This window comes from Anomaloglossus baeobatrachus, chromosome 5 (assembly GCF_048569485.1).
Source record: "Anomaloglossus baeobatrachus isolate aAnoBae1 chromosome 5, aAnoBae1.hap1, whole genome shotgun sequence".
Classification (NCBI taxonomy): Eukaryota; Metazoa; Chordata; class Amphibia; order Anura; family Aromobatidae; genus Anomaloglossus; species Anomaloglossus baeobatrachus.
In genome coordinates, this window is record NC_134357.1 from 103,191,797 (window position 1) to 103,205,490 (window position 13,694).

At 47.5% G+C, this 13,694-nt stretch overlaps 1 protein-coding gene across 1 annotated transcript in view; it reads left to right on the forward strand.

Annotated features, from left to right (window-relative positions):
* The window catches only part of PTEN (phosphatase and tensin homolog), a 107,284-nt gene that overhangs the window by 61,276 nt on the left and 32,314 nt on the right, over window positions 1–13,694 (forward strand). Inside the window, exons 4-6 of the mRNA XM_075348735.1 lie at window positions 743–786; window positions 7,139–7,374; window positions 7,596–7,737. Of these exons, the coding sequence (XP_075204850.1) occupies window positions 743–786; window positions 7,139–7,374; window positions 7,596–7,737 (422 nt within the window). The remainder of the gene's footprint in view (window positions 1–742; window positions 787–7,138; window positions 7,375–7,595; window positions 7,738–13,694) is intronic.

Genomic DNA, 13,694 nt, shown 5'->3' on the forward strand with positions numbered 1-13,694 from the left:
GCTGCCGCGCTCTCTTGACGGCGCACACTGCTGATTGTTGCTTCCTTTCTATATGTAAGTCTGAGAGCCTCGTTCTGAGTCTTAGAATTGCATTGAGAAAGTGACTTCCTGTCATCACAAATGTGGTCAGCAGGGTGGTCACATGATCTGCGAGAGGATTGGTGCAGCGCTGAAAACGGCAGATGATGGCGATCGGTTAGTATTTTAATGCATACATTGCAGAGGTGTTAAATATTCCTGGCGGAGTGGTATCTGGTATCTTTGGTTTAAGGATTACAAGTGCCAGGTTTTGTGTTTATAGACTAGTGTTTTTTTTTTGTTTTTTTTTGTTTTTTTTATCCTGCCCCTTTTAACTGTCTCATCCTGAGGTGTTTCTAGACATTATCTAGCAATGGGCAGACATGTCATTCATAGTCCTTTTTCTAAAGCAGTCAGTCTGGAGTGTATTGTCCTTAAGGAGACAAGCCAATAATGACATCACAAGGCTTTTGCACTCAGCTGTTCAAGATCAATGGCTGAGGTCTTAATTGCATATCACTTTAAATAATGCAGAATAATGTGCTCGACGAGCGCTTCAAATAGGAATTGGAAGTAGACCTTCTTCTTTAGTTACCAAGTAGATTGATTTACAGACTGGCATTCATCGGTGACGCTGAGCCTTATTTAATTTAGCTAATATTGGTATTAATAAAGATGGGCTGGTCCTCTACATGGTGCTAACCTTCATTTGCTTACCTTGTAGATGTGCTGAAAGACATTATGATACCAACAAATTTAGCTGCAGAGGTAAGTCACACTACACGTCCATGTCCTGAAAATAAATTGATCACTCCGTGTTTTGTCGTCCCCCCCCCATGTTTTGTATCATTTTTGCGCTGTGAGTATGGCTTTTGCGAATAAGCTTCTTTATAGAAAGATGATGGAAAAAGCACCACTCTGAAACTAGACGCAATGTGACGAAATCCCCAACCCTAGATAAACTGTCTTCTTAGGCTAGGTTCACATTTCCGTTGTTTTAAATCTGTCAGGTCCGTCAGCTATGGACGCGTCGTTTTTTAGATGTCAACTGATGCAATGGATGTGTTTTTCACAGGATTCCGTTCACAGGAATCCTGTGAAAAAACTGATTTGTCGCGTCCGTTACATCCACTGTGCGTGCGTTTTTTTTGACGGATCCGTTTATGTTTGGAACAACCCAGTGGGTGTGCCAAACATGCTGGGCATGCTCAGTGGAGCATGACAGAATCCAGCGCTGGATTCCGTCGTAAGACTGATTACGACGGAATCCAGCACCATAAACAAACATTACAAGCGTGACGGATTGCGATGGATTCCTACGCGGGGCGTTAATTTTCATGGCCCAAAAACGTTACATTATGCGTTATTTCCGCCCGGCGGTCAGTCCAAAAACGACTGACCGCCGCGCAGCGGATGCAACGCAAGGTAATCAGTCGCAATCCACCACTAATACAAGTCTATGGGAAACAGAATCCGCCAAACAGATTCCATTGTTTACCAGAGCCGCGGATTGTGACTGATAACACTTTGGCTGTGTGCACACGATGCGTTTTTTACCGCGGAAACGCTGCGTTTTGAACCGCAGCGTTTCAGTGGCAAATTGCATGCGTTCAGCTTTCCCAGCAAAGTGTATGGGAAAGCTGAAAAATCAGTGCACATGCTGCGTTTCTTTCCGCAGCGTTTTGGATGCCAAAAATCGGTGCGGAAAGAAAAGCAGCATGTCACTTCTTTTGTGCGTTGTGGCTGCGTTCTCTCCCCCATTGAAATCAATGATGTGGGGTCAGAACGCAGCCACAACGCATGGACCTGCTTTTTTGTTGCGGTCCGCGGCCTTTGTCGGCACGCCAGAACGCAGGCATTTACCTGGAAGTGAGGTCAAGAGGCTTCCTGTTGACCTCACTTCCTGGCAAAGCCCCCGGTGTCGCCAAAGTGCCCGCCCCGACCCCCGACCCCCCTCCCGAAAATCCAACATGGCCGCGCGCACAGTAGCGCACCGGCCGCCCTGCTCCTATGATTTCTGTCGCATGTGCAATAACACATGCGACAGAAAACTGTTCCCCAGGCCCTGCCCGTTCACCCCTATTCCCCCCGGTGTCATACATACCTGTCCGGTCGCAGCGCTGATCCCCCGCGGCCCCCTCCTCCTTCACAGTGCACGCAGGCCGGTCACATGAGCAGAGCAGCTGACAGCCAGCACAGTGTTCAGTGTGAGCTGTGCTGGCTGCTCGCACTCTGCAGCTGTGACCCGGGGAGAGTGGGTGCAGATTTTTGCACCCACTCTCCTCAAATGGAGGGTCTGCCCTCCTAGAAAATGGGGGATACGTTTCCTGAACGTGCCCCCATATTCTAGAAGGTCCAGAGGCGACGTGGGACATCCATATGGATTTCTGCGGACCCATTTTTTTTTTATTAAATTGGAGAACAAGGGAATGATTTGGGGAGTGTTTTTTCTAATAAAACATTTTTTGTTGTCTTTTTTTGCTTTTGTTTACTGTCAATTAGTTATGTCGGGTGTCTGATAGACGCCGTGACATCACTAATTGCTGGGCTTGATGCCAGGTGACATTACACATCTGGTATCAACCCCATTTATTACCCCGTTAGCCAACGCACCAGGGCGCGGGATGAGTTGGGGCGAAGCGCCAGGATTGGCGCATCTAATGGATGCGCCACTTCTGGGGCGGCTGCGGCCTGCTATTTTTAGGCTGGGAAGAGTCCAATAACCATGGCTCTTCCCACCCTGAGAATACCAGACCCCAGCTGTCAGCTTTACCTTGGCTGGTGATCTAATTTGGGGGGACCCCACGTTATTTTTTTTTTTTATTCTTTATTTATAAATAAAAAAAAAAACATGGGGAGCCCTCCAAATTGATCACCAGCCAAGATGAAGCTGCCAGCTGTGGTTTGCAGGCTACAGCTGTCTGCTTTACCCTGACTGGCTATCAAAAATAGGGGGGACCCCACGCCATTTTTTTCATTTTTTTTTTTTTTTTTATTGGATAAATACTAAGCTAGGCACCCTTTAGTGCCACTTGAAAGGTACTAAAGGTGCCAGCTTAGAATATGCAGGCGGGGGTAGGACGTTCTATATATTTGACATCCCTTCATCCATTGACGCTTTTTAGGCTGTGTGTCCACAATCAGGGTTTGCAGCGTTATGGGCGCTGAGTGTTTTCCCTGCGTCCATAACGCTGCGTTGTGCAGTAGAAGCACAGTGGAAGGATTTTTGGAGATCCCATGCCCACTGTGCTTCTTTTCTCCGCAGCATAAACTGACCGGTAGCGTGGCTTCCCGAGCCTCAGCATGTCAATTTATGCTGCGGAGACGAGTGTTCTCTGCAGGTAGCATAGAGCTCCACAGCAGCCTGAACCCAAATCGTGGGCATGGGCAGCTGCAGGAAGGCTGGCACTGTGTACTAGACGCCGTGTCGCTGGATCATGGCCACATAGCCTTAGGCCCCTTTCACACGTCAGTGATTCTGGGACGTTTGTGCTTTTTTTTAAACGTACCAGGATCACTGACATACGCAGACCCATTATAATGAATGGGTCTGCTCACACGTCAGTGATTTTTCACTGCACGTGTCTCCATGCGGCGTACCCGCGTGTGCGTGATTGCCGCACGGAGACATGTCCATTTTTTTCTGGCATCACTGATGTCCCACGGACCACGCAGTGGTGTGATCCGTGAAACACGTGCCAGAAAAAAACGTGCTTTTAAAATAAAAAACATTTTAACTCACCCGGCTCCAGCGATGTCCTCTGCAGCCCGTCCTCCCTGTTCCTTCTGTGCCGGCTCATTATTGTTGCGCATATTCATGATGCACGACACAGCCGACCCGGAAGCAGCTGCTGCGGGGGTCAGCGCCGGCCGGATGCTGCACCGCGGGAGCGATCAGCACCATGGAGAGCGGGAGCGGGCACAGGTGAGTTAATCTCTAAGTGCAATCACGGGCCACGGAGAACGGAGCCCGGATTGCACTTAGACAACCCACGTGTGCCTAGATTCACGGCACACGCAGGGACATGTGCGTGTTTTACACGCCAGTGAAAAACGTCAGTGTTTTTCACTGACATGTGAAGCGGGCCTAAAAGTGAGAATATTGTTGCTACAGCAACATTTTGGGTGAAGTAGCTGTGGATTCAAAATGCTTAATATACTCCTGAATAAAATCCTTGATGGATGCAGATTCCAAAATGGGGTCACTTGTGGGGGTTTTCTGACGTATAGGTACCTAAGGGGCTTGGTGCGCGAAGTTTATTTCAACTTTTCCAAAATTCAAATGGTGCTCCTTCCATTCCAAGCCCTCCCATTTATCCAAACAGAATGTGGAGAAGGAAATGACATCACAGGTTTTTTTTTCCAAAGGTCTGTGTTCAACCAACTTTATTATCACTGACAAGTCTTAAAAAACGCACCTAAAAAAACACATGAAAAACGCATGAAAAACGCATGAAAAACGCATGCGTTTTCGATGCGTTGTTTCTCAAAAAGCATTGTTTACAATTCTCCCCTCTGCCAGAGGGTGCGTTTTTTTCCGCGCGGAAAAAAAAGCAACGTGTGCACATACCCTTTGGCGGAAATGTGAACCTAGCATTAGTTGTCAAAAGACGAAGTATCCAAAAATGATCCCACAATGTAACTGTTCTTAAACATTTAGAATACACAGCCACTTCAAATGCTCATGGTACCACCCATGTCAAGGCTATGCTGCGCCCCCATTGTAATGGAATCACCCACAACAACAACAACCCAGCACTGCCAAAGCCCTTGCGTTAATTGGGCCTGTCTCAACAGACGGAGACAGTCCTGCATCACATATCTAAGGCTATGTGCGCACAGTGCGTTTTTCGCGGCGTTTTTGCGCGTTTTTCGGGTGCGTTTTTGGCCTCAAAACTGCATGACTTTGCTTCTCCAGCAAAGTCTGAATTTTCATTTTTGCTGTCCGCACACAACGTTTTTTTTTAAGCTGCGTTTTTGAGCTTGAAAAAAAAAATTAACATGTCAATATTTTCCTGCGTTTTTCTGCGTTTTCCGCCCATGCAATGCATTGGAAAAACGCAGCAAAATGCAGAGATCAAAACGCAGCCAAAAACGCATGCGTTTTTGACGCGTTTTTTCGACGCGGGTGCGTTTTTGTGCGTTTTTATCGGCCAAAAACGCAGCGTCAAAAAACGCAGCATGCGCACATAGCCTTAGGCTATGTTCACATGAAGCATCTTTTTTGCCAGTGCATCTTGAGTGCGTCTTAAAATGCACCAAAAACACAATGCTTTTTTAACCGTCATTTTGACGCGTTTTTACACTATTTAGGCAGGAAAAAAAAACACTCCACCAAATAACCAGTATTTTACACTTAAAAACAATGTCCAAATCCTCAAATAAGGGCATCTTTTGCTTCGTTTTTGGTGCGTTCTTGAGGTCATAAAGATGCACCAGAATGCATGTTTACTTCGCCTAGCAAAGTCTGAGATTTTGATTTTGCTGTACACACTGGACATCTTTTGTTCTATCCCATTATCTATTTATCGATCTATCTATATCTATTTTTTTTCTTCAATGTGCTTTATTGCATTAAATGCATTAAAACACATGTACCAACCTGCGGAAAAACCGCACCAAAACTCAACAAAACGCATGCAGATTTCGGTGCGTTTTTTTTTTTCCGCGGTTGCGGAAATCTTTCAGAGCCTGCGGAATTTTCTTAAAATTCCATTTTCTAGTGCGCACAGAGCCTTAATGCTCCCCCTTTCCCCCAAGCAGGAAGCCGGGGGGTTGGGGATTGGTGCTGTACTGAAGATACATCAGAAGAACAACCCCTTCCTGACATTGACATAGTTATCTTTAATGTGATGCATGTACCTCTGGCATCAGGAGTTTAGCCTGCATCCTTCCCAGCAGATGCTGGCTGTGTTACCCAGCCATCTTCAGCATGTAATGACAGCTATGCTCTGCTGTTAACGCCTTCAATTCTGATGTTAATTCCACACTCCCATCTGACAAACTGCCCCATTGCAACGCAATTGTGTGTGCTGATGTGTTATTGGAACACAGACATGCCATGATAATTGCTAGTCTATGGCTGGGGTTCACAGGAGAATGTGTTTTTTTTTTTTTTTTTTTTTTTTTTTTTTTTTACTACACAAATAAAGAAGCTTTGTAAGGGTACTTTTACACTTGCGTTGTTTTCCTTCCGTTACAATCCGCCCTTTTGGAAAACAGCGCAATCCGTAAACGGATTCCGCTGTTTCCCATAGACTTGTATGGTTGACGGATTGTACCAAAAGGACCTGCGTTGCTTCTGCTGGGCGACGCTCCGTTGCTTCCGCCCAGCGGAAGGAACGCAGCATGTAACGTTGTTTTGAGCAGCGTAATCCTCTGGATTTCACTGCGCTTGCTTTTTTTTTTTTTTTTAAATCAAACTTTATTTTGGCTCGCGGTGGCCGAACATTCATCTGAGCGCCCGGCCGTCGGCAAGCGACAGCGCTCAGCTGAGCGACCGGCCGCCCGCCTGCATGCCCGGGCGCCGGCAAGTGACAGCGCTCAGCTGAGCGCCCGCTGGCATGCCCAGGCGCCGGCAAGCGACAGCGCTCAACTGAGCGACCGGCCGCCCGCCTGCATGCCCGGGCGCCGGCAAGTGACAGCGCTCAGCTGATCACCCGATGGTCGGCTGCAGGGAGCGATCAGCTGATCGTTCACAATAGTAAAACTGTAAAAAAAAAAAATCAAAACTAATTGCGTTGTTTTGCAGCATCCGTTGCATCCGTTACACAACGCAATGCAACGCAACGGATACCGTTCAACGCAAGTGTGAAACTAGCCTAAGTTTGGTATTGTCGTTATCATATTGACCTTCTGAATAATGTTGCCAGAAGTAATATTTAAAACACAAGGCTGTAAAAACACTCTGGTCAGGAAGGGATTATTTGATCTCTAGCAGTAAATTTGGAAAATCGGTGGAGGTCTAATGTCTGTCACCACCTGCGACCTTTTTCCTTTGATATCACACAGTTAAAGGCCTCATGTGCCTGATGTCTTTAATGTATAGTGAGGATATCGTCACATGCGTTTTACCTAGGATATAACCCACAATCCTCATCCAGGTGTTTTTTCTTTGCAGTTGCACAGTATCCTTTTGAAGACCACAATCCACCACAGTTAGAACTAATCAAACCTTTTTGTGAAGATCTCGACCAATGGCTAAGTGAAAACGACAATGTAGCAGCAATCCACTGTAAAGCTGGCAAAGGACGTACAGGGGTAATGATTTGTGCATATTTGCTACATCGAGGCAAGTTTCTAAAGGCACAAGAAGCATTAGATTTTTATGGAGAAGTGCGGACCCGAGACAAGAAGGTAAATTGTGTGTCTTAGAGACTGGCTATAAAAAAACCCCCAAAAAACTACTGATAAAATGAACATTTTAATATCTATATATTTTTATCAATCCATTTTCATTTTAAATCATAAAAAAAGCGAACACTAGCACTAAAAGCGCGGCGCGTGCAGTAACCATACTTGTAATGACTGTGAATGCTTTTGTCAAATGTGTGAACAGTGTCCTCTTTTATATTTAGGGTGTGACAATTCCCAGCCAAAGGCGTTATGTCTATTACTACAGCTACTTGTTAAAAAATAATTTGGATTACCGACCAGTGGCACTTCTGTTTCACAAGATGATGTTTGAAACTATTCCAATGTTCAGCGGAGGAACTTGCAGTAAGTATGACCTGTCCGCCTTGTTTTTTCTTCCTTTTCTCTCCCATTGCCTGTTTCTGGTTAATGGTGGACATTCTTGCAATATTTCCGGCAATGTAACGGTGGCAGCTTGTTTGGTCTTCCATAGGAATACTGGGCGGAAGCAAATTTGACTTTGACATTTGTCAGCCAGTGCTGAAAGAACGTTTTGTCTCCGTTCACGTCCTGTGTTTGGCGTATATGCTGGAAAAAAGCATCAAGCCAAGAGTATCCAGTGGCCGCTGTCAGGCGAACGGAGCCCTAAGGAATTTACTTTTGGCCTCTATTGGGCCAGTATATATTGATAGACCCTGGGTTCACTATTCCATATAACAGTCTCAATGTTCATTGCTGTATCTCTCAATAGTGGGAGCCTAGGGGTGTCTTATCCCTCTGTATTCCTCTACAGCAGGGGTGGGTAATTAATTTTCCCGAGGGGCCACATGAGATGTGGTGACTGGTGTTGAGGGCTGAACCAATAGGCTGAAATTAATTCTGCTTTATATTAATACAGTTAGTATTAAAATGTGATTCACCCATATATTTTTTTTATTGTCTAGATCAATATTATATTGAGAAACAATAGTGGCTGTGAGAGGCGCTATTGCAGACTACTGTTCCCGCCCAGTGACCCCCGGGCTCCGGTGACGTCACGTCAAGTTCCGGACACGTCACATCCCGTGGCCGGCCCCAGTCTTCCTGTCGCACTGAGCTGTGAGCAGTGTTTCACCGCTTGTCACAGCTCCGCGTGTCTCCTGCTTTCAGAGCTTTGCTGTGAGGGAGGAGGGAGCAGATGGGCTGTGACGATTGATGAAACACCACCCACAGCCCATCACTCACGGACACTGCAGCCGGCCGCGGTGTCAGGAACTTGAAGTCACCGGATCCCTGAGGTCACGGAGCCTGGGGGTCACGGAGCGGGGAACAGCAGTCTGCAATAGTGCCTCTTACAGGCACTATTGCAAATATAAGGTATTTGAGAGAAACATTGTTTCTCAATATAATATAGATCTAGATAATAAAAAATATGGGTGAACCACCCCTTTTAATATAAAACAATTAGATCACGTAATATTGAGCCGAATTAAGTATACTTACAAACCCTATATACAGTATGAGCCCACACACAGCCTCCCTATATACAGTATGAGCCCACACACCGCCTCACTATATACAGTATGAGCCCACACACAGCCTCCCTATACAGTATGAGCCCACACACAGCCTCCCTATACAGTATGAGCCCCCACACCGCCTCCCTATACAGTGAGCCCACACACCGCCTCCCTATATACAGTATGAGCCCCCACACCGCCTCCCTATACAGTATGAGCCCCCACACCGCCTCCCTTTACAGTGAGGCCACACACCGCCTCCCTATATACAGTATGAGCCCCCACACCGCCTCCCTATACAGTGAGCCCCCACACCGCCTCCCTATATACGGTATGAGGCCCCACACCGCCTCCCTATATACGGTATGAGGCCCCACACCGCCTCCCTATATACGGTATGAGCCCACACACCGCCTCCCTATATACGGTATGAGCCCACACACCGCCTCCCTATATACGGTGTGAGCCCACACACCGCCTCCCTATATACGGTGTGAGCCCACACACCGCCTCCCTATATACGGTGTGAGCCCACACACCGCCTCCCTATATACGGTGTGAGCCAAAACACCGCCTCCCTATATACGGTATGAGCCCACACACCGCCTCCCTATATACGGTATGAGCCCACACACCGCCTCCCTATATACGGTATGAGCCCACACACCGCCTCCCTATATACGGTATGAGCCCACACACCGCCTCCCTATATACGGTATGAGCCCACACACCGCCTCCCTATATACGGTATGAGCCCACACACCGCCTCCCTATATACGGTATGAGCCCACACACCGCCTCCCTATATACGGTATGAGCCCACACACCGCCTCCCTATATACGGTATGAGCCCACACACCGCCTCCCTATATACGGTGTGAGCCCACACACCGCCTCCCTATATACGGTGTGAGCCCACACACCGCCTCCCTATATACGGTGTGAGCCCACACACCGCCTCCCTATATACGGTGTGAGCCCACACACCGCCTCCCTATATACGGTGTGAGCCCACACACCGCCTCCCTATATACGGTGTGAGCCCACACACCGCCTCCCTATATACGGTGTGAGCCCACACACCGCCTCCCTATATACGGTGTGAGCCCACACACCGCCTCCCTATATACGGTGTGAGCCCACACACCGCCTCCCTATATACGGTGTGAGCCCACACACCGCCTCCCTATATACGGTGTGAGCCCACACACCGCCTCCCTATATACGGTGTGAGCCCACACACCGCCTCCCTATATACGGTGTGAGCCCACACACCGCCTCCCTATATACGGTGTGAGCCCACACACCGCCTCCCTATATACGGTGTGAGCCCACACACCGCCTCCCTATATACGGTGTGAGCCCACACACCGCCTCCCTATATACGGTGTGAGCCCACACACCGCCTCCCTATATACGGTGTGAGCCCACACACCGCCTCCCTATATACGGTGTGAGCCCACACACCGCCTCCCTATATACGGTGTGAGCCCACACACCGCCTCCCTATATACGGTGTGAGCCCACACACCGCCTCCCTATATACGGTGTGAGCCCACACACCGCCTCCCTATATACGGTGTGAGCCCACACACCGCCTCCCTATATACGGTGTGAGCCCACACACCGCCTCCCTATATACGGTGTGAGCCCACACTTAGCCTTCTACATACAGTATAAGTCCTTGCATAGCCTTCTATACAGTCCTTTCATAGCCACATGTATACATTGAGCCCCCACATAGCCTCCTGTATACAGTTTGAGCCCCACCTAACCTCCTGTATACATTTCTGAGCCCCCACATGGTCTCCTGTATACATACATACAAACCTCCCACACCCATGAAAAACAAAACACCACATATTCTCCTCACTCCCGATCCCCTGGCGCTCTGCTGCGGCCTCTGATGCTCGTTGCGTCTACTGTGCCTCATGCTGATTTGTTGGAAGAGGAAGCCATTGGCCCCTCCTTCACCAATGTAATCTGATGATGCATATAGCGGTGGTCCCGGGTGGCGGTGGTGGCCATTGTGTGGCCCCTGATCAGCTGCGTTTCACCCCTTCGACTGTCTTGGGCAGGACTGGAACGGCCAGAGGGTTGGATATGGCCCCTGGACCGCACTTCGCCTGGCCCTGCTCTACAGTGATATACATCGCAGGCTTTCAACAGAGGTGTGCATTAGTCAAAAGCTCAAAATGTGTAGTGAACAGAGCCCAACTATGGGGGTCTCCTGGAGATTGTATTCCTCTTATCCCGTTATTCAGGCTGCCCCTGGTAATATCACATTTCAGAACAGTGACTTGTGGAAGGCTCAGATTGGAGATTGCAGTATTAAGCCCCTTTTTGCTTTCTTATTTTATTTATTTTTTTCTTTTTGGCTGAAGGTGATATACTTTCTGTACTATTGTCCTAATTTTGTACACCGTTGTGGTTTTCTCTGGCTTTTTGTGCTGTGGGTTAGCTGCCTCCACCCTTCCTGTTCCGAATATCTGCGGCACTTTGGTTTTGTGCACCTGAGTTGTCCTCTCCCAGCTCACAGCTCGGTTTTTGATCATTGCCGTGTAGCGCTCATTAAGTGGTTGTCCTAAATTTCATTCTCATCCTCTAATAATAATTCATGTGGCCGATGCTCAGCAGTAGAAGCTGTTGAGCAAGAGGATGAAGTTAAAGGGCGGCAGAGCTTTTTAGATACCTTTTTGGATACGTTTTAATCATTGGTTTCGATTGCGGAGTGGGGGTCTTGGGACTCTGCTGCTGATTGAACAGAAGGGTTTAGCTGAAGCATAAGCAAACCAGCGGACTTAGCCCTTTATCTAGGCCCAGTATCAAAATCCCTTGTAGTCCTGCAGCCTTCACTCTGGTTTTTAGCTGTGTAAGGGTATGTGCGTGCATACATACATACATACATACATATATACATACATACATACCGTATTTTTCGGACTATAAGACGCACCGGACCATAAGACACACCCTGGTTTTAGAGAAGGAAAATAGGAAAATAAAATTTTAAGCAAAAAATGTGGTCATAACACACTGTTGTGGGGCGAGGATCTTCTGCTGACACTATTATGGGGGTAATGTCCCCAAATTCTCTACTAAGGTACCCCATCCTGGTAATGATCCTCCTGCCTTGTGTATATATTTATTTCCCTCATCCTGGTATAGCCTCATCTTGCTATATACTGCATCCTGCTATGTGCTCCCATCCTGCTCATACGCCATCATCCTGCTCATATACCCCCATCATCCTGCTCATGTACCCCCATCATCCTACTATATGCTATCATCCTGCTCATATACCCCCATCATCCTGCTCTATGCCATCATCCTGCTCATATACCCCCATCATCCTGGTATATGGCCCCATCCTGCTCATATACCCCCATCATCCTGGTATATGGCCCCATCCTGCTCATATACCCCCATCATCCTGCTCATGTACCCCCATCATCCTGGTATATGGCCCCATCCTGCTCATATACCCCCATCCTGCGGCACACACAAAAAAATAAACGTTTACACTCACCTTTCCTCGTTCCACGCAGCATCACTCTTCCTCCTGTCTGTGCCGGCAGTGCTGTGTTGAGCCGGCCACTTTCCCTGCAGCACTGCGATGTATTGTCCTCCAGTCTGCCGGCGCGGCTGTGAAGACACACGTGCGCACAGTGATGACATCATCGCTCTGAGCACCGCTAGTCTCCAGTCCACACAGCGCGGTAGGCAGACTGTAGGACATCTCGGTGCTGCAGGGGAACGGTGAGTGCATCGATTCACTGCACCCCGCGCTGATGATGATGCGCGGGGGGCAGTGAATACAGCCGAGCATGATCACTCCAGGATGTAGTTGCCAGGGGTGATCACGGCCGGCTGTTAATTATGCGCACGTCCCCGCCCACCTATCAGCCCCGGCTTCAGCACTGAGAGATGGGCGTGCATATGTAATGAGCGGGCCCATCGCAGCTCCCTCATTCCCCGCAGCCATGCCCTATATTCAGACCATTAGATGCACCCCCCACTTTCCCCCAACATTGGGGGGGGGGGGGGGTGCGTCTTATGGTCCGAAAAATACGGTACGTACATACATACATACATACATACATACATACATACATACATACATACATACATACAATGTCTTTTCAGGAGAAATATGTTTAAGGAAACTTTCATAGTGGGTTTTTTTTTTTGTTTTTTTTCTTCCCTGAAGCATCTTGTTTAATTTTTCTTAATCCAAGCAGGTGGAATCGTTTACGCTGCATTTTTTTTGTTTGCCTTTTTTATTTTTATTTTTTTCCAGTTTTTTTGGCATAAGAAAAAAAATTAAAAAAAATTCTATCATGTAATTTGTTTACTCTCTGATTTGTAATCTAATTATAGATAGAACCCTAACTAGTATGTAAGTTTTAGTGCAATATATATGGATGAAATCAGCCTAGTGCTGTATTCCTCAAGAAATTATTTTTTCCCTTTTTATATGGTCAAATTGTTTCTGCGATTCTTACAAAAAAAAGTGAAAATCTACAGTTAATGCAAAATTGTAGCATTTTGTTGTGATTTTACAGCATTTGTGGCAAAATGTGAATTACTGTATTTTTCGGATTATAAGACGCACTTTTCCTCCCAAAAACTTGGGTGGAAAATGAGTGGTGCGTCTTATAATCCAAACGTAGCTTACCAGGACGTGGTGGAGAGGTGTAGCAGGTGGTAGGGGGCAATGCTGTGGGAGCTGTGCTGCGGCGGCAGGTGCTCTACTGCTGGGGCTTTGGGGAGGTAAGGGCTTCAAATAATGGCGCCCGGAGTTGGTGCATGCACAGATGGAAT